Genomic DNA, 25,650 nt, shown 5'->3' on the forward strand with positions numbered 1-25,650 from the left:
ATCCCCATTACCCGTCGTTTTAATCCCATTTAATCCTTATAGTTAAAACCCGCTACGCCCTATATCGAATTTCCCAAAAATTTCCAAAATATAAAAATTTCGTTATTTGCCAAAATTGCAGATAAAATACCTCGCAAAATTATTGGTCAAACTTTTCCCAAAATTGCTGGAAAAGATTTGCCGCAACCAAATATTATTACAAATTCGTTTTCGTTTGCGGATTCGGTTTCCTTTTTGGTTTTGCTTTTTTACCGGATAATTTAAATAAAAATAAGAAAAAAAATCAGGGGGAAAAACAGAAAGAAAAGCAAAAAAGGAGCGGGAGGAAAAGCAGTAGACTAACCAGGTTACTTTTGCTAATATTGATACGGATATAAAAAATATGAACTAAATTGTATAAAAAATAAAGCGATCGGTTTAAAAAAAGGATAATTACCCGAAATGGTTATTATAATTTCCTTTCCATTATATTACGTTATTTTTAGCTTAAAAACCTGCTAATCGATAATTATAAAGATAAATATATTATATTTATTACATCTTCATCCAAATTGTAATATATTCGTTTTTTTTTTTACATTATCATTATTTTTTTTTAATCGCCCCAGCACGAAAACCCGCGGGCTACCCAATTCGTGTTGAGCCCGCCAGCCCGCGGGCCCCCGTTTACCGGCTAAGAAAACCCGTGGGCCATTACGGGCCCCCGCTAAAAGCCTATGGGTTGGCGGGCCGGGCTGGGCTAAACCCGTTTTCGGGTTTTGGCAGGCCTTAGTCTTGTCGTCCCTCACTTTGAGCAGCAGGTAAAGTAGAATGAGTGAGGTACCACCAATGGGAAGATTGATGTAAAACACCCATCTCCATCCCACGTACTGCGCAAGACTTCCGTCGATCAGAGGTCCGGTACCTAGCCCGAGGCCGTACACCAAAAGAACGATGGACATGAAATATCCCCTCTGGCGAAGAGGCACGAGGTCTGAGATGACGACCTCGATAATCATGTTGATGCCACCGCTGCCAATGCCCTGGATGGCCCGTCCAGTCAAGAGAGTGGCTGCGTTGTTGGCTGCACCGCACATGAGGCTGCCCAGTGTGGGGGATGCAACGATGACAAGACTGAGTCTCCGACGGCCAAAGACATCTGCCAGCTGGCCAAAGAGGGGCTGTATTGCGGCGCTGGGGGATTGATCAGTGTGTTGTCATCTGGCTAGCTTCATGGTGGTGGGTGGCTCATACCTCGCGACAAAGAAACCATGGGTTATCCAGATGTAATTGGACCCGATTTCCAAGTCTTTGGCCATATAAGACAAGGAAGTAGTTATGACTGCATTCTCAAATGAGCCCAGCAAGCTCGTAAAGCAGAGGGTGAATATGACGGCCTAGAAAGAGAGCCGCTGCCGAAAGCTCTGAACATCAGTTCGTTGGGTTTGTTCCTCGGCTTTTGTGCGTGCCGTCTGCTCACTGTGCTCAGAGGCATTAGAATCTTGACCAGTGGAGCTTTTGGTGAGGTCTTGGGTTCTTTCGGCCGAAGACATGTTGAAATTCTGCTTGAAATGATTTATTTATTCAATAAGGGACGCTGTTTCAAAAGTACGAAAGGTTTTCTGGTTGTCAATTTGGTGGAAGTAGTTGTATTGAGGAGGGCCTGAGCTTGGTAAAGGGGCTGCAGACATACAAAGCCAAAAATACAAATTCATTGAGCCCCTCCTTGAAGTTTAAGATTTATGCAATGCACCTTGCATGAAAGGAATTGTTCATGACAACACTCGTTCAACGCTAGGCTCTCACAGAGATAGCACTGTATTTGAATGAAGTGATTCTCCTGTTAAGTTTACATATTCGTCCCAACTCATATACAGCTATCCACGACGAGTTCGATCTCAACTAAGCCTCCCGATCTGGTTCTTTAGATATGAGCTCTTCTTTAGAATAAGAAAAAAGAAATGCGTTGCTTTTTTAAACTTAGGATCAGGTCGTGGGAAACTTTAACACTTTTGGGGGTCTCCATCGTGAGTAAAGGCTATCGACTTTGATTACGAGGAGCCACGTGCCAAAGCTCTTCAATAAAGTAAAGTACATAAAAAGCCCATCGAGATCATGGTCAGCTCACACTCTTGATTTTGTCTCACCCCTTTAGAACACAAGTCGAACGAATCATGTCTGGCTACAGAGCCAAAGAGTCCATTGCCGCTGTTGGTATTAGCTGTCGGTTTGCAGGCGCCACTTCCCTTTCCGAGCTGGAGAGGAATCTTTGCAACGCTCCCGAGCTGTCCTCACCAATCTCAGATAATTACTTCAATGCAGATGGGTTCTACCAACCGGATGCAAAACACCATGGCAGCACCAACGTCTGCAACTCCTACTTCTTGGACGGAAACATCCGTCATTTTGACAACGGGTTCTTCAACACCACGGCCCTTGAAGCGGCCGCCATGGACCCTCAGCAGCGTCTGTTGCTCGAGACGGTCTACGAAACCTTAAAAAATTCCGGTACCCCCGTTCAAAGGCTCAAAGGCTCAGACACTGCGGTGTACGTGGGCCTCATGTGCGGAGACTATGAGAACATCTTAATGCGGGATATAGACTCGGCTCCTAAGTACCAGGTAAGTTTGCTCTGTCTAGTTCGTATCAGGCTCGAGTCAAGATTTAGGCACACAGCTAACTCGCACTCCTGAAATAAAGAAGCTACAGGTGTTGGCAGGAGCATAATGGCCAACAGAATCTCGTACACATGGGACCTTCGCGGTCCGTCAATGACGATAGATACGGCCTGCTCGTCCAGTCTTGTTGCCCTGCATCAGGCAGTCCAGGCTCTCCGGTCAGGCGAGACACAGCTAGCCATTGTCGGCGGGTCAAACGTATGTGGGATACCGACGCCGACGGCTATGCCCGAGGAGAAGGCATGGCGGCCGTCATCGTGAAGCGGCTGTCTGATGCCATTGCAGACGGCGATCGGATCGAGAGCATTGTTCGTGAGACTGGCGTTGGTCAGGACGGCCGTACCAACGGCATCACGACACCTAGCGCGGAGGCGCAAGCCACGCTAATCCGCCGGGTCTACGCGAACGCGGGCTTGGATTTGTCTGTGCTCAAGGACCGCCCCCCCAATATTTTGAAGCCCACGGCACCGGCACACCGACCGGCGACCCGGTCGAGGCGAAGGCGATTCATGCCGTGTTTGGCTCGGCGGATTCCGAACTCGACCCTGACAGGACACCAACGCCGCTCTACGTCGGTTCTGTCAAGACCGTCATTGGCCACACGGAAGGCACAGCAGGGTTGGCGGGCGTGACCAAAGCTACCCTCGCCTTTCAGAGTGGTCGTGTGTTTCCCAACAAGCAGTTCCGCATGCCTCAACCCTCGCATCAAGCCATTTTACAAAGGATTAGAAATCCCAACGTCACTGCTATGGCCGGAGCTGGCACATGGCCAGCCCCCGTCGTGCGTCGGTGAACAGTTTTGGGCTTGGAGGTACCAATGCCCACGCCATCCTCGAAAGCTTCGAGGGTCAATCCTCGGTGCGCCAAGCAGGTGAGGCCGGAGCTGCTGGATTGTTCATCCCTTTTGTGCTTTCGGCCAAGAGCGAAGCATCGCTGTCCACCAGCATCCAAAAACACATCGAGTGGGTGCGAAAAAAAAACCCCCAGAGGTTGATATTCGAGCTGCTGCCCTCGCGTCTTGCCGAAAGTCCATCTTCTCCCGTCGGGTTGCCGTAGCTGCCCAGACGGCCTCAGACCTCTCATCCAAACTCTCACAGAGGTTACAGCAGCGAGACTGGTCCAAGCAAGGCCGGGGGGTGCACCCAAAGTTCTGGGCATTTTCACCGGCCAAGGAGCCCAGTACGCCGGGATGATCTCGGGAGTCCTCGGCAGGTCGTCGTGGGCGCGTTGTCGAGCTCTGCAGCTCGAGGAAGCATTCCTAGCTCTGCTTAAATCTACCCAGGAAAGAGCCTGCAGCAAAGTTTCACTCGTCAGCCACCTCACGTTATCGTCGTCAAAAAAGGAATCTTCATCTGTCATGCCGGCGGAGCTGTCTCAGCCGCTGTGCACCATTGGTGCAAATCCTGCTGGTGGATATACTAAGACGGGCCGGTGTCGACTTTGACACGCCGTCGTTGGCCACTCGTCTGGCGAGATCGGGGCTGCGTATGCCGTCGGGCGACGAGGACGCCATAAGTGAAGCGGAGGCCGAGTTAAAAAATCAGATCCATCAAAGCAAAGCGTCTCTTTGTCGACAAGGCATATCACCCCCATCATATGCAGCCCTGCTCACGCGAGTACCTCTCGTGGTTGAAACAGTTGCCGGGGTTCACCAAGGGCTCGACAAGCGCCACTTGGTTCTCGAGCGTTGAGAAGCGAGACGTCACCTCTGCCAAACGAGGAGGAGCATGATCCGCTCCTAAGCTACATTTCCGAGGAAAGCCTCTATGCCGCTTGGGAAATCCTGGGTTATGGATATACAGGGCCTTTCCGTGCCGTCCACGATGCCAGCAGAAAGCTCTGCGCGGCCAAGGGCAAGATAACACCTGCCGAGACCAGCGGCCCAGCGCTTGCTGCACCCTGCCACTCTCGACGCCGCCATTCAGACCATGCTGCTGGCCTACTGTCACCCAGATGATGGCCGGCTCTGCCAAGTCCATGTTCCGCGGCGGAACAAAGAGGTTGCTGTTGATTTTGGGGCTGTTTTGGAAGTCTCGGAAAGCGGCCAGGGACTCTGTTTCAGCTCGAGAATACCAAACAGAGACGAACAGGGACCATGCGGCGACGTCGACCTGTTTGTGAAAAGGGCTGGTGCATATCCAAGGGCCTCGAATGCAGGCCTCTCCGCCCATCCAGCGTTGACGACGACGACGGGCTCTTTTTCAGCACCCGGTGGGACGAGGCCTCTCTCGACGCCTCTGCTGTTTGCTGGGACGGTCGAGCCACCGAGTCAGATTACAAGCTTGCCTCGGACCTCGAGAGGCTGTCGTTCTTCTATATGAGACAGCTCACTTGGCTTCTTCCGCACCGCCTTTTGGGAAATCCCCGATCTCCGCGTTCGCTCCATTGACTTTGTCGACGGCAGCGCGCCCGACGCCTCTGTCATCGCCGAGTCTCTTCTCGAGCTCGAGACGGCCGAGAAGGTCTTGGCCAGCAGCCGGGTTGAGCCTGAGCCTGAGCCTGAGCCTGAGCCTCCCCTCTGGTCCGACGAACGCGAGGTGCGATACTGTCATGGGCGATTCGAGATCCCCCGCCTGGTGGCCAATGTTTCGCTCGACAACAAGTACAATGCGAGCCGCAGGGCAGTCTACGAGAAGCGCGGCCTTACGAACGTTCGTCTCTCGCCCCGGGCTTGGCTTGAAGAGCGGACCGCTGTGTCTAGATCCAGCCTCGCGCAGCGCGAGGTGTTGAGGATTCAGGTTGCCTTCTCCACGGCGTTTCCAATCCCGGTCGTCCGAGATGGGCTAGTCGAAGCATACCTCGTTATTGGTAGGGCCGGCAAGAAGAGGCGGCAGGTCCTGGCTTTGTCAAGCGATTGCGCTAAAACGGTCGATGTCTCGGCCTGCTCGGTAATCGATATCGAGAAAGCAAACAAAAATGGATTGAAAAAAAAAAAAAAAATGCACCGTGTCGCCGGCACCAGCGTCAAAGTCCTTTCGGCCGACGTGGCAAGCGAGAGCAGTCTCCTGCAGGCCTACAAGGACATTAGAAGCAGCATGCCAGCGATAGCCGGGTTCGTCAATAATCTCGTATCCGACGCGACGACTCTGAACAATACGGTGGTGTATCGATTGACTGGGTTGCTAGATATTGAAAAGCTTTCCAGGGCGGTTGAGGCCGTTTCAAGCCGCCACGAAGCAAGTCGTCTTTGCCGGTCCTAATCTGGTCCTCGAGGCAGTCTCAATCCCCTCGGAACAAGTCCCATCCGCGATGGAGCGTCTTGCCGGGTACAATTACCAGCTTGACAAGGGCAAAAGTTTCCGGATCATCTTGGCCCCGCAATCGTCGACGGAGCATCACCTCATGTTTGGCTTCTACCATATGAACATGGATGGCATCAGTCTTCAAGTCCTCATTTCAGAGGTTGACCGCTGCTACGGAGGAGAGCTCTTGACTTCATCCCCGCTGCAATACCTGGACTTTTGCCAACGGCAGCGTGACGCGCTGCAGAACGGGGATTGGGGAGAAGACTTGAGGTTTTGGGAGAAGACATTGGCACAAACTCCCGTGGAGCTGCCAGTCCTACCCCTTTCCCAACGCCTTCCAAGACTCGAATCCCACTCTTGGAATACAGAGTAACCGAGGTTGAGACACTCGTCGGTGCCCTTTGGCCTACTGCTGAGCAAACTGAGAGTACCACGTTCGGCGACTCGCAGTCCCATCTTCCAGGTCTTTGTTAATTACCGATAGGAGGCGAAGGAAAACCTCTCGCTGGGCGATTGCGAGCTCGAGGTCTGCTGTTATCAAGGGTCAAAGGCTGCATACGATATCAGCCTGGACATGATCGACTCTGGGGATCTCCTCACCGCCGTCAGGCTGGCTGTGCAAGACAGTCTCTACTCCAAAAAGGACGTCGAGCTTCTTCTCTCGAGCTTCTTCAACCTCGTGGAATCCTTGGCGTCAAGTGCAGGGCAGGGCATCCCACTCGACAGGGTATCCATCTTCGGAGCCGATGCTTCGAGCGAAGCACTGCAGCTGGGACGGGGGCGTCTCGCCAGCACAAACTGGCCAAAAACGCTGCTGCTCTGCTCTCTTCACTGCTAAGCTCGGAACCGGGCCGAACAACCCGACCAACAAGATCTCCCAGACACAGAGTCACGGCTGCTGGAGGTGTGGCTAGAGGTGCTCCCGACCCCCGCCAACACCCATGTCCACAGAGGCTCCGACTTTTTCCATTCTGGAGGGAACTCGCTCCTGCTTGTGGTGCTGCAGCAAAAGATCCAACAGACCTTTGCGGTCAGCCTGCCGCTGGTGTCCATGTTCGACTCGAGCACCCTGGAGGACATGTCCCGGTTGATCGACAACAAGTCCGCCGACCATGTCCAGCTCGACTGGGACAGCGAGACCAGTCCAGCTCTACACTTTGGCGCCGAGCTCGCCCGGGCCGAGACGGTGACGGTTCTCCACCCACGGATCTGCCGTGGTTGTTCTGACGCGGGCGACCGGGCTTCGCGGGAAGGCGCTTTTGCGAGCCTTCATCGCCGAGGCTAGGATCTCGACGATCCACTGCATCGCAGTCCGCCGGCCCGATGCTCTCGGCCCCTTCCTCTCGTCGAGCAAGGTCCGGATACACACGGGCGACCTGGCAGCGGCCCGATGCTCTCGGCCCCTTCCTCTCGTCGAGCAAGGTCCGGATACACACGGGCGACCTGGCAGCGGCCCGTCTGGGCCTGTCTCCGCAGACGGCACGCAGCATTTTCTCGGAGGCGCACGCCGTCGTGCACAGCGGCGCCGACGTGTTGCACATGAAGTCCTACTCCACCATCAGGGAGGCCAACTTGGGCTCCACGGTGCAGCTCGTGCGCATGTGCGTCGGCCAGGGGCGGCTCGTGCCGTTGCATTTCGTCTCCACGGTCAGCGTGTCGCTCTACTCGGGCCTGGACGCCTTTGGCGGGACCTCCACCGCGGCGTTCCCGCCATCAAGTGACGGTTCGGACGGCTACACGGCGTCCAAATGGGCGAGCGAGCGCTTCCTGGAGAGGTTAATTCCCGCCTGATAATTTGTCCAATACTGCTGCAGAATATAAATCTCCTTTTCAGATTGGCGTGTAATTTAAACGAGCCGGATGCTATCAGTAAACTTGAAAAGCGTTGCTTGAATGTAAAAACCGATATCAGTCGTAGTTAACGGGTTCATGAACAAGATTCTGATCATTCTCCTAGTACCTATGTCTAAAACTGACCATAATTTTTTTTTGTTTAGATACAGCGTAAATATATCAATTGGTAAAAAATCGAAACTGCATTCAAAACACAAAATCTAATATAGCCTTTTTAACAATTTGCAAATCGCTGAAAAGGATTTTGAAAGTCCATATAATCATACGAAGTGGGTCGTTAAATCCATTTCAAACATGATGTATATTTAAAACACTTTTCCCCCGCCTTTCTTCCTCCGACGCACCCGTGCAACAAGATAGCCTTTGTATTTTGCACACCACACGCTATAGCCTCGAAATCAAAATCGCAGCCACCAAGGACGAAGCTATGCTCGCCCCAAACACCCCCACAATCTGGTTCGACCGGTCAGTTTCCCCAGCGAGATCGAGAAGCTGGAACAGCACGCTGGAGAAGACAGTGGCGAGGACCTGGGGCGCGGCTATAAATATGTTGTGGGCACCAAGCAGCAACCCCGTGCGCGATCCCAGCCCGGCCGTCCTCCTCCTCCGCTCGATCTGGATCACCTCCTCGTTGGCGAGGGTGAAGGGTAGCCACTGCGTGACGCACCAGCAGGCTCCGGAGACGGCCGTTGCCAGGATCGCAACCCTCGCGGACTTGAGAGCTGTCATGGACAGCAGCAAGACGGAAACAAGAACCTGCGAGGCTAGCCAGACCATCCGACCGACTCGCAACCCCGGCCGAGACCGGTAGTCTGGGTCCAAGCCGCGCAGGGACTCGGGGGTTTGGCCTTTTTGGGTGAGAGAAGCGACAAGCTCAATCAGAGGCGGTAGCGTGACTGACATGACGAGCGCCACGCATGCTTGGTCGAAGAGAGCGGATGCACCTGCCGACTCGCACTTGCTTTCCTCGCGGCGAGCAGTGGGCTCAGCCGCACAGGCTGAAATAAAAGGCGTGGTTAGATAACAGTAAAGCCTTGCTATTGGCTTTAGCTCGAAGGAGGAAGCTTACCGAGCGTGTTTATATAGCTGTGGCTGGTATTAGCAAATCACTATCTTGGATGCAAATTTTCGGAGCCAACGGCCATCACGCTTACCTTGATATCTGGACAAGAATTGGAAACCAGGCAAACCAAGAAAAAAACTGTGCAATGTATATGCGACGCAGGCGAGGAGACAACAGCGTCCAAATGGCCATAATGCCTTCCCTAGCCTTGGGCGGCCGCGGAGCTCTCGACTCGGCGCCCTCAGACGCGACAGAACACGTGACGCTTACAGAGACGACAACCATGACGATGGCCAGGCTTACCAACGCCTGGAGCTGGTTCATCTTGCCGGGCAAGCCGTCCGCCAAGTCGCGCGATGCAGCTAGGTAGCACGCCATGCTCGCCAAGAAGCTGATGCGGCTGGCCCACGCCGTCGCCTCGGCTTGCTGGGCAGCATCGCACTTATCCACCACCAGGGCACGCAGGCCCGTCTGCACCGGCTGCACGGCAACGTTGAGCGTGAGAAAGAAGAAAGGAACCAGCAGCTGCGACAGGGTCGCGGCCGAAGAAGGAGAAAGCAGGACTGCCAGGTCAGGGCCCCAGGCGTAGCCTAGCAGGGAAACAATGATGCCCATGGCTCCGGCCATTATAAATGGCTTCCGCTTTCCGTAGGCGTCGCTCCATCTGCCGAAGAGCGGCTGCAGAAGAGAGCCGCAGATTGGGGGTATCAGCCAAAGCAGTGTAGCTGCGACCTGGCTTATGCCTATGGATTTAAAGTATTGCTGATTGAGATGATCAATGTTCCTATCTCAGTCTTGCCCAGGAAACATAACTAGTCTGAAAAGACTTACCGTGGCACTCGCAAACTGTATGGAAAACGCGACCTGGACACTAGTACAGGCTCCAATTGTGGTCAGCAAGGTCATAGAGGCAAGGAGATGTTATGTTATGCAAACACCGTCTTACCCGGCCATGCCCAGATTAAGGCAGACGATATAAAGCCGGCTCCGATGCTTGATTGGTTGCTTTTCGGCATCTTGGGTGACCAACCCGTCCAAATCTGATGACTCATCAAAGTCGCAAAGTGGTATACTCTCAGAGGAGTTGATCAATGGATTTGGAGACATTTCTTTTGTGCTAGTTTGACCCGTCCCTGAATAGTAGAAAGCAACCATTGGCATCAACGGGACGAGTGCGGCAAACAATGCTACAGAATCCCAAGTACTTGCCTTTTCTGCATCTGCCAACAAATGGATGCCCACACGAAACCCATGTTTCTGTGTAGCTATTGGCAAAATTGCGCCCCTCCCTGCTTGCAATTCAACGTCTGGGTAACCGGACAAATGCCAATCGAGTCAGTCAGTAACGCTGGAATTTCTCAGCCCAACTTGAACATTTTGCTCATGGTCCGAATTACCGAACATCCGCGCCCGCATATACCAGAGCTCCACACACAGAGCAAGCAAATCCGATCAGTTTTGATCGACTGCTTCTGGGAGTGTGCGGTATAAGGCCTTTTTTCTGTCTGGGTTGTATTTTTAGCCATCCTTTGTCCATTATTTTGTAAACAAAGTCAACGAATATTTCCTTTTCTTGGTGACAGTTATCGCAGTGTTACATAGTCAAAAGTAAACCAAGACAATGTCCAGGTCGTCAAAGGACAAAGAGATCTATGAGCCTCTACGAGACTCTCTCGAGTTTGAAGCCGAAAAGGCGGCCCAGTTTCAACCAACCTCGTACGAAAGGCCGTATCGCCGACTCCGGGTCATCAATGCCTTTTTGATCGCCGCTCTCACCCTGACGGTTTCGTATCTGGCCTATGTGAAGTTGCGACCGCACCAGAACCAGCAAGAGGGCAATCTGCTCGGTTCAGACCCGTTCGGGCTGATCCCCCCAGGTAGGGTCTGACGTGACAGTCCAACGCAAACATGTCAGCGCTGGAGCCAAGTTAAAACTAAACAAACCGTTGCCGACGTAAAGAGGTCGGCGAGCCCAGACGATGGATGACTTTCGACAAGTCGGACCCTTACTACATTCCCTATGATATCTTTGACGACCTCGAAAGGGTTGACAAGATTGTCGATCACCTCGCCGACCTTGATCATCGTGAGTCTGCCTCGACTTCAGGGGAGGGGCTCACAAAAGAATCCCAGCACTGACCAGAAGCCAGCTGCCATCTTGACCAACGGCAGGAAAACCCACTTTATGCACGTGGATGGCACGATCCACGAGCTACCTTCGACAACCGCCTACCGCAACAACATGACGGAGCACTTCCCCGTGTATTTCACCCGTGGCTTTCACCAGATGCACTGCATTGTAAGCCATACCCGAAATTGCATTTTTCTCCAATGTGATCATCAGCATTGCTTCTGTCTTTCACCCGACGGTTGACATCTATAATGTGCATGTTCCAGACCCTCTTCACCCACACCTACGGTCACATCATCCACGGCAAGGAGTCGCAATTTGGCCCTGAGCACGTGGCACACTGCCTGAACGTCCTGCGCGAGGCCGTCTCGTGCTTGGCCGATTCCTCGGTTGCCTCGTTTACCTACAAGGAGGACTGGCACATTGCCCAAGATCAACAGTATTACTGCCGCGACTACATGGCCGTGCGCAAATGGGCCGACTCCCCCGAGAACGCTGCTCGCTACGACATTGTCGAGAACTTGATTCCTGACAACTTGAAGCTACACCAGGCCATGAAGGCTGCTGCTGCTCATCGTGACTGATCCGATTGTCTTATGGGAGAGCTTCTCGGAACGGGCTGGTCTGATGGCATGTAGGTACTAGGTACTTGATTATGTAATGGACTGGCAAGCACAAAGCACGGAAATCACGGTCTGTTCAAGTACCCGATTGCTTCATGTATTCTTCCATACGGGATAAGTGCTTCTCTCTTTTTTTTTCATATTCTCTCAGCGGCGAAATAGCTTATTACTCGGTCCAAAACCCGCGTCTCTCTTTGAGAACCATAGTAAAGGCTACAATACAGACAAAATGGTTCGCTGAGTGTAGCCAGTAATTATATATGCTAGTCCACAAAATAAATTCTATGTAAATGCTGGTTTACGACAGGGTGTACACAAGCTTCTTCCCAGATATCTTGCCCCGTCTCAACTCTTCCAATCCTTCCAATACACCTTCAAGATCACCTCCTCGCACGTCGGCAGGGTGAGCCTTGAGCTTTCCCTCCGCCAATAGCGTCTGGGTTAGTTTCCAAAAGCGTTTACCAAACTCAAAGTGGTCGACGTCCCCTGGAAAGTTCTCAGGCCCCAGTTCCGGTATGGTGAAGGGCTCTCCGAATATGGTCTGGGCGACGGTCACGACCACCCGCACATCCCTCCGCGGGAATTCGCAGTAGAGCAGTGCGCTGTACGTGGGCTCTTTGCCGGTGGTGTGTTCCGAAAGTGCGTCTGCGCATATTCTAGCCGAGTGCTCGGTCGAGATGCAGTCGAAAGCGTGATAGAGTGCGTTCTCGGTCAGCTTGCGAATTTCCGAGCCGACGTTGGGTTCCTTGTAGTCAAATACGGCATCGGCGCCCAGCTTCCGGACCATATGGAAATGGTGGGGAGAGCACGTAGTGATGACTTCGAGGCCGGCTCTGGGAAAAAGGGGGGTTTGAGGTGAGTGCGCAATTACTCGACGGGGGTTGGCCGGTGCTTTGCCGAACAAGGGATGAAAAAGGAGCCTCACAGTTTCGCCAACTGAATAGCCAGGGTGCCGGTGGCAGTACTGCCGCCATATATCAGCAGCGGAAGCTTCCCGACCCCCGGCTGGGTCGGCAGCGGTAGACCGAGTTGGTGGAACAAGCCCAACCCAACGGTCGACACTCCGACGCCGAGAGTGGCTGCGGCTGTGAAAGAAACTCCCGGGGGGATCTTGATCATCATGCCTTCCCTCGCCACGATGTACTGCGCAAAAGCGCCATCTTGTGGCTTGGAGATGTTCCCACCGTGCACCCACCCTGCGACCCTATCGCCCACCTTGAGCGTCGTCACGCCCGACCCGACCTTGCGCACGACCCCCGCAAAATCAGATCCCGCGGTACACCCGGCGGTTCCGGGGACGCAGCTAATGTGCTTCCAGTCCACAGGGTTCAAGGCCACTGCCGCAGTCTTGACGACGACGCAGTGGGCGTCCATTTTTGGCATTGGCGCGTTGACGACCGTAGCCTTGCCTCCGGGTTGGATCTTGATAACCTTCATAGTTGGCCAAGAAAATAAAAAGAAAAAAAAAAAGGAAAAAAAAAGTGAAATGTACACAAAGTATCACTGTACGCAAGCCATGCACAACAAGATCACGATGAAAAGGGTTGCCAAATATTCGCATGGAATACTAACCCGGCAATTCCCCGTTTTGGCCCCAATTGCCGATGGGAAGCTTGCCTTGGATTTATCGTCAATCACAGACAGTCTTTTTCGCAGTTCAATTCACAAAGGACTTTACTGGCATCAAGAACCGTGCCATGATTAAAAATACAGAGGGAGAAATTTGAGGCTTTTCGTTCAGATAAAAGTAAATCTTGCTTTTAAAACAGTTGGCGTTGTTTATGTTCGATTTCCATTCGGGAAACAAAGAAATATTTGCCGAAGCAAGGTCTATTTGCCTGTCGGAAAACCCTTTTTTTTCCTTGCTTTTTCTCGGTAATATCGAGCGGCGCTAAAAACGAAGAGGAAACCCTCGTTTCTCCCAGCAAACGCTTGAGATTGGCATTGTTCAATCACTGGGAAGAAAAAAAAAAGGGAAAGAAAAAGGAAAAAAAAAGTATTTCCACAAGTTTACCCCGACCTTGACTGTCACAGCTACTAATAGAATTGCTCTCAATTGGCTCAGTGAGCGCTAAGCAAGTCGAGCACTATGAGGTAGAATTAGAGAAAAAAACAATTATCCACTGGTATGACTTGATAAAAAATGCCATGAGAAGCTACGTTGCCCTTCATAGACCCAATCACTCAAAGACCAAGCAGTCCATGATCGGCATGCGCTCAAAGACCTGCCGCCTTGTGGTGTTCAACATGTCTGCGACGTTTGGTTTACTGTTCAGGGCGAGACAGTGCGTGACGTGTTCCTCCTCGAGGCAGTTGCTCGGAACCCTTTTGATCTCGCGCGTCAGGGCCTTCCAGTTCTTCTCCAAGACGTAGGAGCAGTGGAGGTAGTGGTAGCTGCCCACGCCCCAGATCAGATCCCAGTCGCCTCCCAGGATGTAGTCCAGGCCGGCGGGCTCCTCGGCGTCCGGGCCGGCGTACATGGTCATGTTGAGCGTCAGCCACTCCTTCATGTACCTGTCGTACTGCTCCTGGTCGATGCATTGCGGGTGCAGCCAGCCGCCGAGCATGAAGTCAAAGGCGCACCCCTTCTTCCGTGCCTCCTTTGCCGATGCTCCGCACGATCCGAGATTCTTTGGCTCCGGCAAAGGCCGCATCGAATGAGCTGCTCCGTAGCGGTAGGCCGCCCCGACCGAGCCCGATATGACAATGAGCAGAACCAGCCCGATGGCGCAGAGCGAAATGTTTCCTAGCTTCTTCTTTCGTGGACTTGGGCTTTTGAATGGACCAAAGCTCGCATTTTCCGAGAGTTCGTCAGTGGAGTTGTCCTCATCAGACTGTCGGTGGTTTGAAAGGAGCTTTTCGTTTTCAGCCATGGTTGAATATTTTATTTTTTTTTTTTTTTTTTTTTTTTTTTGGATTCTTGAATAAAACAATCGGTCGACTCTAAGGGTTCCAAAGGATAGCGAGCTGGTCCTGAACTTGGTAACTTGACTGAATATTTCGTTTGCTGTTCCTCTCTTCTCAGCACATCACTACAAAGCAATGTGTTCATATATATTTCGGTTATTTCTTGCGTCGAGGCAGCCCGCATAAGGCTTTTGAGCAAACGCTAACTCCCTACTCATGAAACTTTATTTATCACTCCCCCATCGACGAGTGGACGTATGTAACACTCTGTTCCATTGCATATTCGTAATCATGGATAGTTCCGACCATACGGCCATAGTTTCCGGAATTATATCCGCACCAGACTTTGTGGAGAGCTGACAGCTGCCCCCTGCTCAGAAATTCTTTTTCAGGGGAATAGCTTGCACAATGGATGCGACCGACATGTCAAGGTTTTTGGTTTTGCCGAAGTTTGTATTTGGTTCCGAATAGCCGGTGACATGGGGATTTTGTAAGATCTCAGATTAAATGGTAGCATTGGCATTTCTTGGACGGAGCCTTCTGGAAAACCTTGTCAGAATTTGTTTTTTTCTTTTTCTTTGAAAAGTTGCATTGCAATTGTTCGCACATATAGTTCTGGATCTGTGTATCTCCTCTGCCCGTCTGAGCAAAGTATCTTGATTACATCGTTTGCAAAGACCTTTTGACGATTTCAAGTCAACAGGTCAATCATACCAGCTACCATGTTCAATCTCTTCAAAAGAAAAGGCCGCCGGAGACTCGCCAACGGCTCGACGGATGACGACTACGCGCAGCTTCTGCGCCCAAGCACAAGTTCAAATGCCAGCACGAGCAACGAAGAAGCTCACTACGAAAGCAAAGTCTCGGGAGAGTCTAGGCGGTTTATGGTGTGGGGCGCTCTCCTCGGGGTTCTGGTCATCTTGGTCGCCATCGTCTCCCTGATCGTGGTCAACACAACAGCCCTCGACCCATATGCGTACGAGCGGTACGACCCACGCACCAAGCGATGCGGCACAACCGCGGCAGAGGCCAAACGTCTCGGCTGCCATTTTGACCCCATCGCCTTCTCCTGGCTCCCGGATGACTGCCTGGACCACGAACTGATGTCGGAGTTCCGGATGACCGGATGGACGTTGTATGCGGATAAAAACAAGACGACAACGTTGTCTGAAAAGGCCTGGTCTGGAGAGGAGATGCATGGCGGCGAGGGGGGAAAACACCACCACGGGATGCATCAAGCTTGGCTTACTAGCAAGGACAGCAAGCTCCATTGCATTTTTTCGTGGAAACGGATGCATCGGGCAATCATGGCAGGGAGAAATCTCCCGGAGAATTTGTCCTTGTGGGCAAACACGAAACATTGTGCCGATATTTTGGAAGCGCATCTAAACCCCGAGGAGATTGTTTTGGATATCCACGCTGGGTTTTCGGCCTGTTAGACTTTAAGGTGATTATTTAAATAAGTTTTGCCCAACTTTCCACTTATAATATTGTCCATTATCAAAGGGTGGCAGCTAAATGTCTTTTTCGTATCCTAATCGTGTTTGGCAAAAGTGATTATATGTGCAACATCCATAAGCAATACATTCATTTGCCAACAACTCATCTCCAGGCTCGCATGATGAGGTCTTCTTGGTGGAACTGTCCCTGGACATATGGTACAGCACCTGTCCAAAACCGATGCAGGGTAATTATTTCCACTCGACAGCTTGAACCGCTATTTTTGTAGGCACGCCCCCTAACTTGGCACGTCTGCGCAGATACCTTGCTATTCCTTGACGTCCACATCGGAGTAATTATCCAGATGCCACGCCGCCAACTCCATATTGCTCAAGCCATCCACAAACGCCTGCGCTACCTTTCTATCCAACTTTTGGTTCTTGTTGCGAGGGAAGCCGTCAACCGGAACCCAATAGTCAGGCAGGAAATAATCTGGAAACTTTTCCAAAACGGCCGCCTTCATCTGACAAACCATTTCCTTGCGCTTTGCATCCAAAGGGTAACCAACAATGATGCTTTTGCGGCCGCCAGATTTGTTATTGTCGGTACAGAAAAGCGCAACTTGCACCTCCTGACCTGTGCCTTTTTTAACCAGCTTGAGCGATACGCATTTTCCAGCCCCCGTTAGACGAACCAACACCTCGTCCACGGCGGCTTCGACCGCCCCGAGTTCTACGCGCAAACCCCGGAGATTTACCATGTTATCCATGCGACCCAAGCAAACAATGGTACCATCGCTTTCGAACATGGCCATATCGCCCGTCAGGTAGAGTTGCCCATACTCCCGATGCTGGACAAAAGGGTTCGGACGGCCCGGTGAATTACGTAAATAACCAGGCGATAACTGCACACCTCCCAGGGCGAGCTGTCCAACTTTACCGACAGGGAGTTGGCGAGTTTCCACTAGGTCCCCCAACGAATCTTCCAGAACATAAGCGGCCACGTTGGCCAGCGGGCGGCCGATGTTGGCAACGGGCGTGTCGGGATGGCAGCGGCGCGTGATGACAATAATAGTGGCCTCTGTTGGGCCGTAAGAGTTGTATAGCCTGATTCGGGGCGCCCACGTGTCACGAGTGGCTTTCGTCATGGGCTCGCCGCCGAGCGCGAGCGACTTTATGCTGGGGACGTCGTCCGGGTTGAGCAACGAGGCTACGGTTGGCGTGGTGGTGATGTGGGTGATGGAGTGTTGCTGCACCACGCCCGTAAGATCAGAAAGGATGTAGTCGCGACGGCCCAAGATAAGCTGCGCACCAATACTCAGCGGGCCAAACATGTCAAAGACCGAAACGTCAAACGTCCAAGGGTTGATTCCGAGTACCCGGGTTTTCGCCGCCGAAAATAGACAGACGCGTCGATTTTCGATTATGGAGTTTTTCAACGCCTTGTGCTGAATTGGAACACCCTTGGGAACGCCTGTTGAGCCGGAGGTGTAGAGAATATAGGCCGTGTCCTCGTCAGAGCGGCCTGGGGTTGGGGGAAATATAGCTCTGTTGCTGCTAGCCACGGTTTCATGAGGACGGAGTTTGGCTGGAACCCGGACGCGCGTGCATTCTTGGACCGACTCCTCCATGTAAGCCAAAAGCTCAGAACTGGCGTCTTCCCAAACGGAGCCGTCTTCCGTCATGAAGGCTATACAGGAGGGACGGCAATCTTTCAGAATTGTCTTGTTCCAGTCGAGAGGGTTGGCCAAATCGATAGGGACGTAGGATGCACCCAGGCTCAAGATGGCGATCAGAACGGCCAGCCGCTCGATGGAAACATCGCCCGCAACTGCAACCCGTTTGCCACGCAGGGAGCTGATTTCTTTTGCGTTGCTGTCTCCCATGGCTGAGGACAAAAGGTGGCATGCGCTGTGCACCATGTCTGCAAGCTCTCTGTAGGTGGCCCGGGCCAAGTTGTCCTCGAAGACGACGGCCACGGCGTTTGGGGTTCGCCGTGCCTGCTCAATAATCTGCACATCGATAACATCTTCGTCGGCTAGAGTCTCATCCACATGGCCGTGGAAATAAGTCGGGACTGCTTTGGCTGGCAAGGAGGTATTGTCAAGTTCCGCGGACAGATTGCTGGAGAGGCGCAGGCCTCGTTTATGATCTCGTTGTGTGTGCTTTTGGCCTTTCTCTTCGATGTTGGCCGCCCCAGCCGGTGCCAAGAGTGTTACGGTTTGTTGTGTCATTATTATTGTCGATGTTGATTGAGATTTGGTGAATCGAGTTTAATTTTATTGCGTTATCAGATGAACAAGGCCAAAAAAACTATAAGAAATGAGACTCGAGAAACACTTTTATTGGCAAGCTGTAGCTATTGAAGTTTGGGTTTACTCTATGCATGCTACTAGTTTCCTACATTATTTCACCAGTTTTTCTTTTTTTTTTTTTTAAAAAAAAAAAAGAAAAAAGAAACATAAGAATATCGCTGTACGATCACGGAAAAAAAAACATCAGTAAAAGTCCAAAGTTTATAGCCGGCGTAATAGCCGAAAGTGTTCCGACTAGGGGCGTGAGTCAGGAATGATATGCCAAATTGGGTAACTCATCCTGGCGACCCCCGAGAAAAAGAGGTCCCGCCGGCAAAACAATAGGAATCTAACAAGGGTTACGTAGGGTGATATTCCAAAACTTAGGAGCATGGGTATATTTTCCGTGTTTTGCCGAATAGTCGCGCCTCAAAAAAAGGCAAAAAAAAAAACACCAACGTGATATATGTAAGGGCCTATATGTATTTTGTGGACTACACCAACGGGTCGGGGATCGAGTTTCTGGGTGGTGAAATGTAAGCATAACTCGATTAACAAAATCCCTTCCCCCTTTCTTTGTTTGAACTTGTTCTTTTCACATTGCAAGAATATTTATATCCCTGAGATCGCCTTTCCTCCTGTTTCAACCTCTATCACGCCATGTTTTGGAAAAAAAGTCCAAGTCCGGAGCATGTATATACCGCCATTGAAGATGATGAGAGCGTCGGGGCATCCTCTGTCCCATCGGCCTTGGAAAAGCAACGTCGGGATTATTGGCGCTACAGCCGACTAGTGCCGCTTATCGCATGGCAGATAATGCTCTCTGTGGTCATGTTTCTAGCTGGTGCCGCCGTAACGGCCGCGAGCTCACCTCGACATTGTGCGCCAGATGGCCAGGATACAAGGCCACTGACAGATCGTCAATGTGTCGAACAGCTAAGCGTTTATTGTAAGTTTTATTCAGAGACCGCATTTTTTAATGACCATGAAAAATTATGACATTATAACAATAAGCCGGTAAGATGCAAAACTAACACCTTTTCTGCCACAAAAGCACCGCTTTTGGATTTAGTCGAATATGAGCAGCGCAACTGGACCGACCCAATGGCTGGCTCGGATTCGGGCTATGTCGGCCGCCCAACCAAGGAGATGGAGAAGAAGTGGGACGCAATCTCCCAGGGCAAGCTGCAATTCTCTTTTCGTTTACAAAACCTCCGCCGAGACCTCAGGTTAGTGCTAACATCGCGCCCCCAACATGATCAGTATCGATGGTCGCCATCCCCTACGAAAAACTCTCGCTTCTCGACCGTGTCGAATACGGCGATGGCCACCACCACGGCTCCCGCTTCATAACCGTCCCGCCAGGAAACCCGCACCCCTCGTCGCCCGGCGGGTACGTCGGTATAGTCGAGGTGTTCCACCACCTGCATTGCCTCAACATACTGCGGCAGTACATCTGGATCGACACCTACGCCCCGCCACCCGGCGAAGCGGGAACGCGCGGAGAAGACGACCAAGACGACGAGCGGCCCCCGCTGCCCAAATGGATGCATCATGAAGCACGCAAACACACGGACCACTGCGTCGACGTTTTGCGGCAGGCGCTCACGTGCAACGCTGACGTGACGCCATATTTGATATACAAAGGAGAGGGAAACGGTGGCGATGAGTTCTGGCCTGAGGGGTCACGCGAGGATTTCGAGAGCATGCACAAGTGCCGCAAGTTGGAGCCGCTGCTTGAGTATTTCCAGGACAACGGCTTGAAAATTGACCCACCACATGTGGGTTAAAATACGATATTGTTAACTACTGGAAAGACTTTGTTTTGTCCTAGAATATTTTTTGAGTCTTATGTAGAAAAGGGCTCGATACTTATATAGCCCAACCGCAAACCAAATAATCACTGTGTTTCGCGAGATTGACCTACAGTATGGCGTTGTGTGGCTGAACGACGAGCGGTTCCGGTCGCTATCCAACCAGATGCGACGGCGTGGGCGGCAAAGACGACTGTAGAAGATAATGCTGTCCAAATCACTGCGCAAGATGCAGTTCGCCGACGGTGCGGTCGACAAAGATACAAACCGCCGCAAGTATTGTCAACGTGCAGCACAGTCCGATTTTCGGGGCGTTAGTGGCTTGGCCCCTCACATTATAGGGAACTAAGGCCTGCCAAAACCTGAAAAGAGGAATAGCCCGGCCCGGCCCACCAGCCCACAAGCTCAGCCTGAATTGGTAAACCAGCGGGTTTTTATACTGAGGCGAATACAAAAGAAATAACGAAAAAAAATCAATTCTATATTAAAAGCTAAGTGAACGTATTTTCTACGTTCTATTTTAACTATAGCAGCAATTCTTGGGTATAATTTAATAAAATAATTATCAATATCAATACGCTAAATATATATTTTTACGGGTTACCACGGCGGCCCGCGGGTTGCCAAAAAACCCGTGTTTAATTATGGGCCGGGCCGGGCCCCCCATGAATAATTCGCCTGTGCTATAACAGAGCTTTTTATGTGACGAGGTTATGAGATAGAATAAGCTTAATCTTGAACGCGGAGAAAAGTGGATCAGGTATAAGGCTGATGGAACCTTAAAATGGCAGATAACCGTCTGCTAGCGGGTAATAGAGATGATATATTATTATTACACAATCGATTCGTTAAATCGTTAAATCGATGAAAGCTATAAAGGTGATGAATTTGAGGCCAAGTTGTCAATTACGTGTTCGAATCCGTAGGTGCAGATCTTCGATCCGGATGTCCGGAATGCGGGGTCACGTCACGTGATTAGCCTTATTCATATGACTGACCTGCCGGCCTATTGAGCCTAACGGCCCATTGAGCTTAACGGCCTATTGTGTAGTCTCAGGGCTCATCCCTGAAGCCCAGAGCTCCACAATTGATCCACTTCGTGGCTCAATTGCGGTTTTGCAATGTACCTGTGGGTCCATCCAAAGAACACTCTGGTTCAGGTCTGAGGACAATTTGTCGATTTTCGCCGTTCATGGCGGTATTTTTGGCCTTTTTTCGACCGACACTCCTTTATTATTCCATAACCACGCAAAATATCGAAAAAAGATAATATCGTTGAAAATAGCGTTTAATACCGCTATTAGCAGCGATTTGATTCATTTTTTTATTTTTTATAATGGCCGAATTTAATACCACCTGCCCTTAATCCGTTCATGGCGGTATTGTTTTTTCGATTTTTTTTTTCGATTTTCGATTTTTTATAATATAATTTTTAATTTTTGACCAAATTTTATAATTTCTGCACGTGGAGGGTCGTATATATGCATATATCGTTAGAGTAAGTTTTGGTGCATACATTATATTATAAAAGCAGTTAAATAAACGGATAGGCAAAATATATATTTTTTATATATTATTTACAATCGAAACTAGTTTAGATTTTTACAAATTTTGACGATAATGAAACTGAAACTTCAGAGATTCGATAACGTATATAAACAAGCGTTCGTATCCAATTTTGCTTATAATATCGGCTTTAACAACTGCTTAATAAAGAAAAAGCTAAATGTGTATTTTATAGATCTTTTTGCTTTATTTAATTAATTTTATATTATTTTTGTTTTGCAGCCAAATTTTGTTGTTTATGCGTGTGGGGGTTGGCATACATATATTCAATATAATATCACATTTTGGTACGTATATCTAATTATATAGGCCGTTAAATATGCGGATAGGTAAAGTGTATCCAATTTCATATATATTTTACAATCCAAATGCTTTTATATTTTTACCAATTTTAACATTAATAAAACCAAGATTTGAAAAAATGGATTATGTATATAAATAAACGTCAACGTAAAGCCCGATTTACAATACCGGCCCTTTTTATTTTTTTATAAAAAAAATGCTAAATTTGTATTATTTTTGTATTTTTTGCTTTATTTAATTAAATAAAATTTATGAAAAATTTCTTTTAACGATTTATTAACAAATTGATAAACGAATGCATGAATTAAAAATATGTTAGTTTTACCAATATTCGCGTAAACTATTTAGTTTTTTAACAAATTGTTAATTTATATAACAATATCAATAAAACTTTTGTTTTAATCGATAATTGCATGCACTCTGCAGTACTAGGTCTACTAAGCTATAATAATTGTGATTTAAGCTAAAATTAATACTATATACTATTATTCAAAATAAAAATTAAATATAATAAAAAATAACAAATTTTACTCAATATTTTAATATCTTTTCAAATACAGTCGCTAGTAAAGCGCGGCCGGCATTCAAATAATTAACAAACTCCAATAAGTCTAACGCAAATTACTGTATATTCTTATAATTTTTATTTGTTTTTTTATTCGAATATTTAATTGTATATTATGGTTACACCATTTTCTTTTGCTATTATAATGCGAATATATTCTATATACCTGCTATAAACGGTAAAATACTACAAATTATACTTATATTAATAGAATAATCATCAGCGATATCGCAACATTAAATATATTATTAATAATACCGTTATAAACGGCGAAATGCGACAAATTATCGTTGGTAGTACCGCCATAAACGGCGAAATGCGACAAGATGTCCTCAGACTAGAACGAGCGCGATCTTTTCGGCCAATATAATTGGTCGAAAAGCCATGTGGCTGAAAGGTACATGGAGCGTTCGGTCCCCACTGCGGAGCAGGGGGGTCTAGTCTGAGCACTGAGACTACCTATTGTGCTTATGCATGCATACAAAGTCTGCGACCATAACGGGGCTCGAACTCACGCACTTTAACAGCGTATATATAACATAAATTATAGTACGTGCATTATACCACTAAGCTAGATTATATATGACGTATTTGTTTTGCTGTTGACACTATGAATAAAGACGTGATAACGTTGCGTACCCCTTGTTCGGCACCATGAAAATCTAACAATGAAATACTTACTTGTATAAATTGATTCAAATATAAAACTATTAACGTACAAAAATATAATTGTTTTCAGGCTGTTCCGGTTTATTAACCTCTTTTTCATCAGTTAAAAATTCCAAATTTTCTAAATTATTTTCCTGCAATCCAATAATATTTTATTTATTAACCAAAAACTCGTTTGGATCCGGAACCACCTTTTTCCTTTTAACCGGCCGTATTACCTCTAATTATATTTCCAATAAACTGATTTTCTACTAGGCGTTAACCAAAAACGTATTTTTGGTTTCGAAGCTTTTTTGGACTTTTGCAAATAAAAAACGTGAAATAGCGTTAATTTTATTCGATTGGGAAAGTTTTTGCAGTTGAAATCGAATATTTCGGGTCGTTTTAGGGGTTTCCAAATAAGTAAAAGCGGGTCGTTAATTTTTTGGGCTAGGTTTTCCGGTATTTTATCCTTTCACAAACCGTTTTTTTTATTTTTTATAATATTGGCGTTTTTTTTTTAACAAAAAAGGGCTTGAAAATGGTCTAACCAAATGCACCGGTTATAAACCCGTTATACGCCACCCAAATTGAATAGTTCTTCCTGTAAATGCTTTCAGTCTGGCTATATTATAGTAAAAAAGGAAAATTCGCTTTCCAACAATTGTTGAACAGCAAAATTGGTTAACAAATCCAAACCAACGTCGATAAACCTCCTTTAACGGCCCAAAAACCGATAAATCCAATGGTTGAAAAAGGTGTGAAGAATAAAGGGGTAAATGTAGGAATTAAAAAAATTTTAAAGGCAAAAAAACATAAAATCGTCCGTAACCTGTAATTTGTGGCCGTCGAGAATTAATAATCGCTTTTTAGGGGTTAAAGGTTGGGTATACGGAATAAACACATTTTTTAACTATTCGATAGCCGTTTCGTTATTTGTCCACCCGTTTTCGGCTATATAAAGTTACCAATTATCGAAATTGCTTAAATCCGTTCGAAACTATTGTTGTTATTCGTTTTTTCTTTAAATTTAACCAGGGGAGGGAGGGTAACGCCCGTAGCCGATATATATTCGATTATAGTCGTCCAACCCCGCGTTCCGGGCTTTTTTGCTCTCATGGCCGGATTTCGCTAAGGCCTAATACTAGGCCGTTAAATCCTTTACCTTCCATTATACCGGTTTCGTCCATATTCCACCGATTTTCCGGTTTAATATCATTAATAACGGGATTATATAAAGCCACCAAAATTTAATTACCTCCGTAATAGCCCCATTAACCCGGACGTCTTTTATTAGACGGGGCCTGTGGGTTTTGAGAATTGGATAATGAGCCAAAAAAAGGGCTATCCAACGTTCTCCAAAGCCTTTTATCTCTCCGGCGGCTCAAAAGTTCGTTCGGCAAAAAAGCGTAATTTTGAATGCGTTGGCGGAAGCCTTAAAGCTGTTTGGGTAAATATCCAATAAGCTCAATGCTTTTCCTCTTCCGCAAAAAGCCTTTGAAAAAGGTTTTGTGTTTTTTTATAAGGTTGAAAACCTTTGAGTCGATTTTCAAGTGTAGACCTAGGTATACCCCGTTTTCGGCAGGCTTTTGCAATTAATTCGCCATTATTAACGTTTTTAATGGCAGAGGAAGGCTGGTTTTGGAATGTGCTTTATTGGAAAATGGCGAATGGAGAACAGAAGAAAGTAAATCCAAAAGTGAAAAATTGGTCGAGATATTTATAAAAGAACATAAAAGGTGAACGTGGCTATACAGTTACTTTTGGGTGCCGAACAGGGGGGGAGCCGAACAGGGGGTACGCAATGGTATTTAAGGCTTTGTGGGTATAAATGCGAATAGGTTTTATTTATTATTTATTTATTTATTCGATGCAGGGTAGCTAGTATTATTAGCCCTGCGCTAGCCATGTTCACATTTGAGGCCTGGATTTCGTCACGATCGCCTGTAATTCCGTCTCCTTTAGCGGTTAACCAACCGTCGGTAGTTCGTTTAAGGCTTAAAAGGAAGGAATTCACAAGGGCCTGCTTTAAATCCGATAATAAAGGAGGTTTTAACAACGGATTTCTTATGTGGGAAACCTCCTTTTTGCGGAAATAGTCCCTTCTGTATTAGGTTGCATTAAAGGGTTACCTAGCGGCCGGCCGGGCCTACGGAGCCCATTTTCACGTGGACTTTCAGGGCTTTTACCGCTAAGTTTTTGCGTTGTTACAGGTGAATTTACGGCTATTTCCGTATTTTGTTCGGGATTTAGCTTCTCTTTTACCGTGTTTTCTTCCAGTTCCGAATCGGTGTAAATTTTAAAATCCCCTTTAGGGTTTATATTATTTAGTTTGAATTTCAACGGGGCTGCGTAGTCCTCTGTAACCCCCTCTAGAGCCATGCTAGAAGCGGTGCTATATTCACCTATTATATAGGCGTAATTCGAAATTGTAAGTATATTTCGAACAAGGATATCGCACCCTTTTACCTGCTGTTAACAATATGGGTTGCTAATAGGGGTTAAGGCATTAGCCTAGGTGCGGCGTGGTGCTAGTTGCGT

The 25,650-nt window shown here is 48.5% G+C and overlaps 9 protein-coding genes across 9 annotated transcripts; 4 read left to right on the forward strand and 5 right to left on the reverse strand.

Annotated features, from left to right (window-relative positions):
• Positions 1–860: 860 nt before the first annotated feature.
• On the reverse strand, positions 861–1,532 carry PpBr36_10611 (uncharacterized protein; the record flags this gene model as incomplete). Its single annotated transcript, XM_029897722.1, has 2 exons — positions 861–1,138; positions 1,460–1,532. Coding segments are annotated over 2 exons (351 nt in total), but the record flags the coding sequence as incomplete, so codon positions are not given.
• A 621-nt stretch (positions 1,533–2,153) lies between these two features.
• On the forward strand, positions 2,154–7,693 carry PpBr36_10612 (uncharacterized protein; the record flags this gene model as incomplete). Its single annotated transcript, XM_029897723.1, has 8 exons — positions 2,154–2,600; positions 2,799–2,859; positions 3,116–3,446; positions 4,984–5,709; positions 5,795–6,215; positions 6,387–6,684; positions 6,790–7,088; positions 7,214–7,693. 8 exons carry the CDS (start codon positions 2,154–2,156, stop codon positions 7,691–7,693), a joined length of 3,063 nt encoding a protein of 1,020 aa, XP_029744058.1.
• A 447-nt stretch (positions 7,694–8,140) lies between these two features.
• PpBr36_10613 (uncharacterized protein) lies at positions 8,141–9,926 on the reverse strand (the record flags this gene model as incomplete). The annotated part of the gene is made up of 5 exons (XM_029897724.1): positions 8,141–8,754; positions 8,826–8,842; positions 8,911–9,581; positions 9,651–9,690; positions 9,766–9,926. The coding sequence occupies 5 exons, from the start codon at positions 9,924–9,926 to the stop codon at positions 8,141–8,143; spliced, it is 1,503 nt and encodes a 500-aa protein (XP_029744059.1).
• A 514-nt stretch (positions 9,927–10,440) lies between these two features.
• PpBr36_10614 (uncharacterized protein) lies at positions 10,441–11,534 on the forward strand (the record flags this gene model as incomplete). The annotated part of the gene is made up of 4 exons (XM_029897725.1): positions 10,441–10,696; positions 10,780–10,905; positions 10,970–11,118; positions 11,217–11,534. 4 exons carry the CDS (start codon positions 10,441–10,443, stop codon positions 11,532–11,534), a joined length of 849 nt encoding a protein of 282 aa, XP_029744057.1.
• Positions 11,535–11,871: 337 nt separating this feature from the next.
• PpBr36_10615 (uncharacterized protein) lies at positions 11,872–13,010 on the reverse strand (the record flags this gene model as incomplete). The annotated part of the gene is made up of 2 exons (XM_029897726.1): positions 11,872–12,406; positions 12,499–13,010. 2 exons carry the CDS (start codon positions 13,008–13,010, stop codon positions 11,872–11,874), a joined length of 1,047 nt encoding a protein of 348 aa, XP_029744124.1.
• Positions 13,011–13,753: 743 nt separating this feature from the next.
• On the reverse strand, positions 13,754–14,446 carry PpBr36_10616 (uncharacterized protein; the record flags this gene model as incomplete). The annotated part of the gene is made up of 1 exon (XM_029897727.1): positions 13,754–14,446. The coding sequence occupies one exon, from the start codon at positions 14,444–14,446 to the stop codon at positions 13,754–13,756; it is 693 nt and encodes a 230-aa protein (XP_029744056.1).
• Positions 14,447–15,202: 756 nt separating this feature from the next.
• Positions 15,203–15,919, forward strand: PpBr36_10617 (uncharacterized protein; the record flags this gene model as incomplete). The annotated part of the gene is made up of 1 exon (XM_029897728.1): positions 15,203–15,919. The coding sequence occupies one exon, from the start codon at positions 15,203–15,205 to the stop codon at positions 15,917–15,919; it is 717 nt and encodes a 238-aa protein (XP_029744123.1).
• Positions 15,920–16,248: 329 nt separating this feature from the next.
• PpBr36_10618 (uncharacterized protein) lies at positions 16,249–18,153 on the reverse strand (the record flags this gene model as incomplete). The annotated part of the gene is made up of 1 exon (XM_029897729.1): positions 16,249–18,153. One exon carries the CDS (start codon positions 18,151–18,153, stop codon positions 16,249–16,251), a length of 1,905 nt encoding a protein of 634 aa, XP_029744061.1.
• Positions 18,154–18,873: 720 nt separating this feature from the next.
• PpBr36_10619 (uncharacterized protein) lies at positions 18,874–20,003 on the forward strand (the record flags this gene model as incomplete). Its single annotated transcript, XM_029897730.1, has 3 exons — positions 18,874–19,162; positions 19,268–19,414; positions 19,477–20,003. The coding sequence occupies 3 exons, from the start codon at positions 18,874–18,876 to the stop codon at positions 20,001–20,003; spliced, it is 963 nt and encodes a 320-aa protein (XP_029744126.1).
• Between the last annotated feature and the right edge of the window lie 5,647 nt (positions 20,004–25,650).

This window comes from Pyricularia pennisetigena (assembly GCF_004337985.1).
Source record: "Pyricularia pennisetigena strain Br36 chromosome Unknown Pyricularia_pennisetigena_Br36_Scf_10, whole genome shotgun sequence".
NCBI lineage: Eukaryota > Fungi > Ascomycota > Sordariomycetes > Magnaporthales > Pyriculariaceae > Pyricularia > Pyricularia pennisetigena.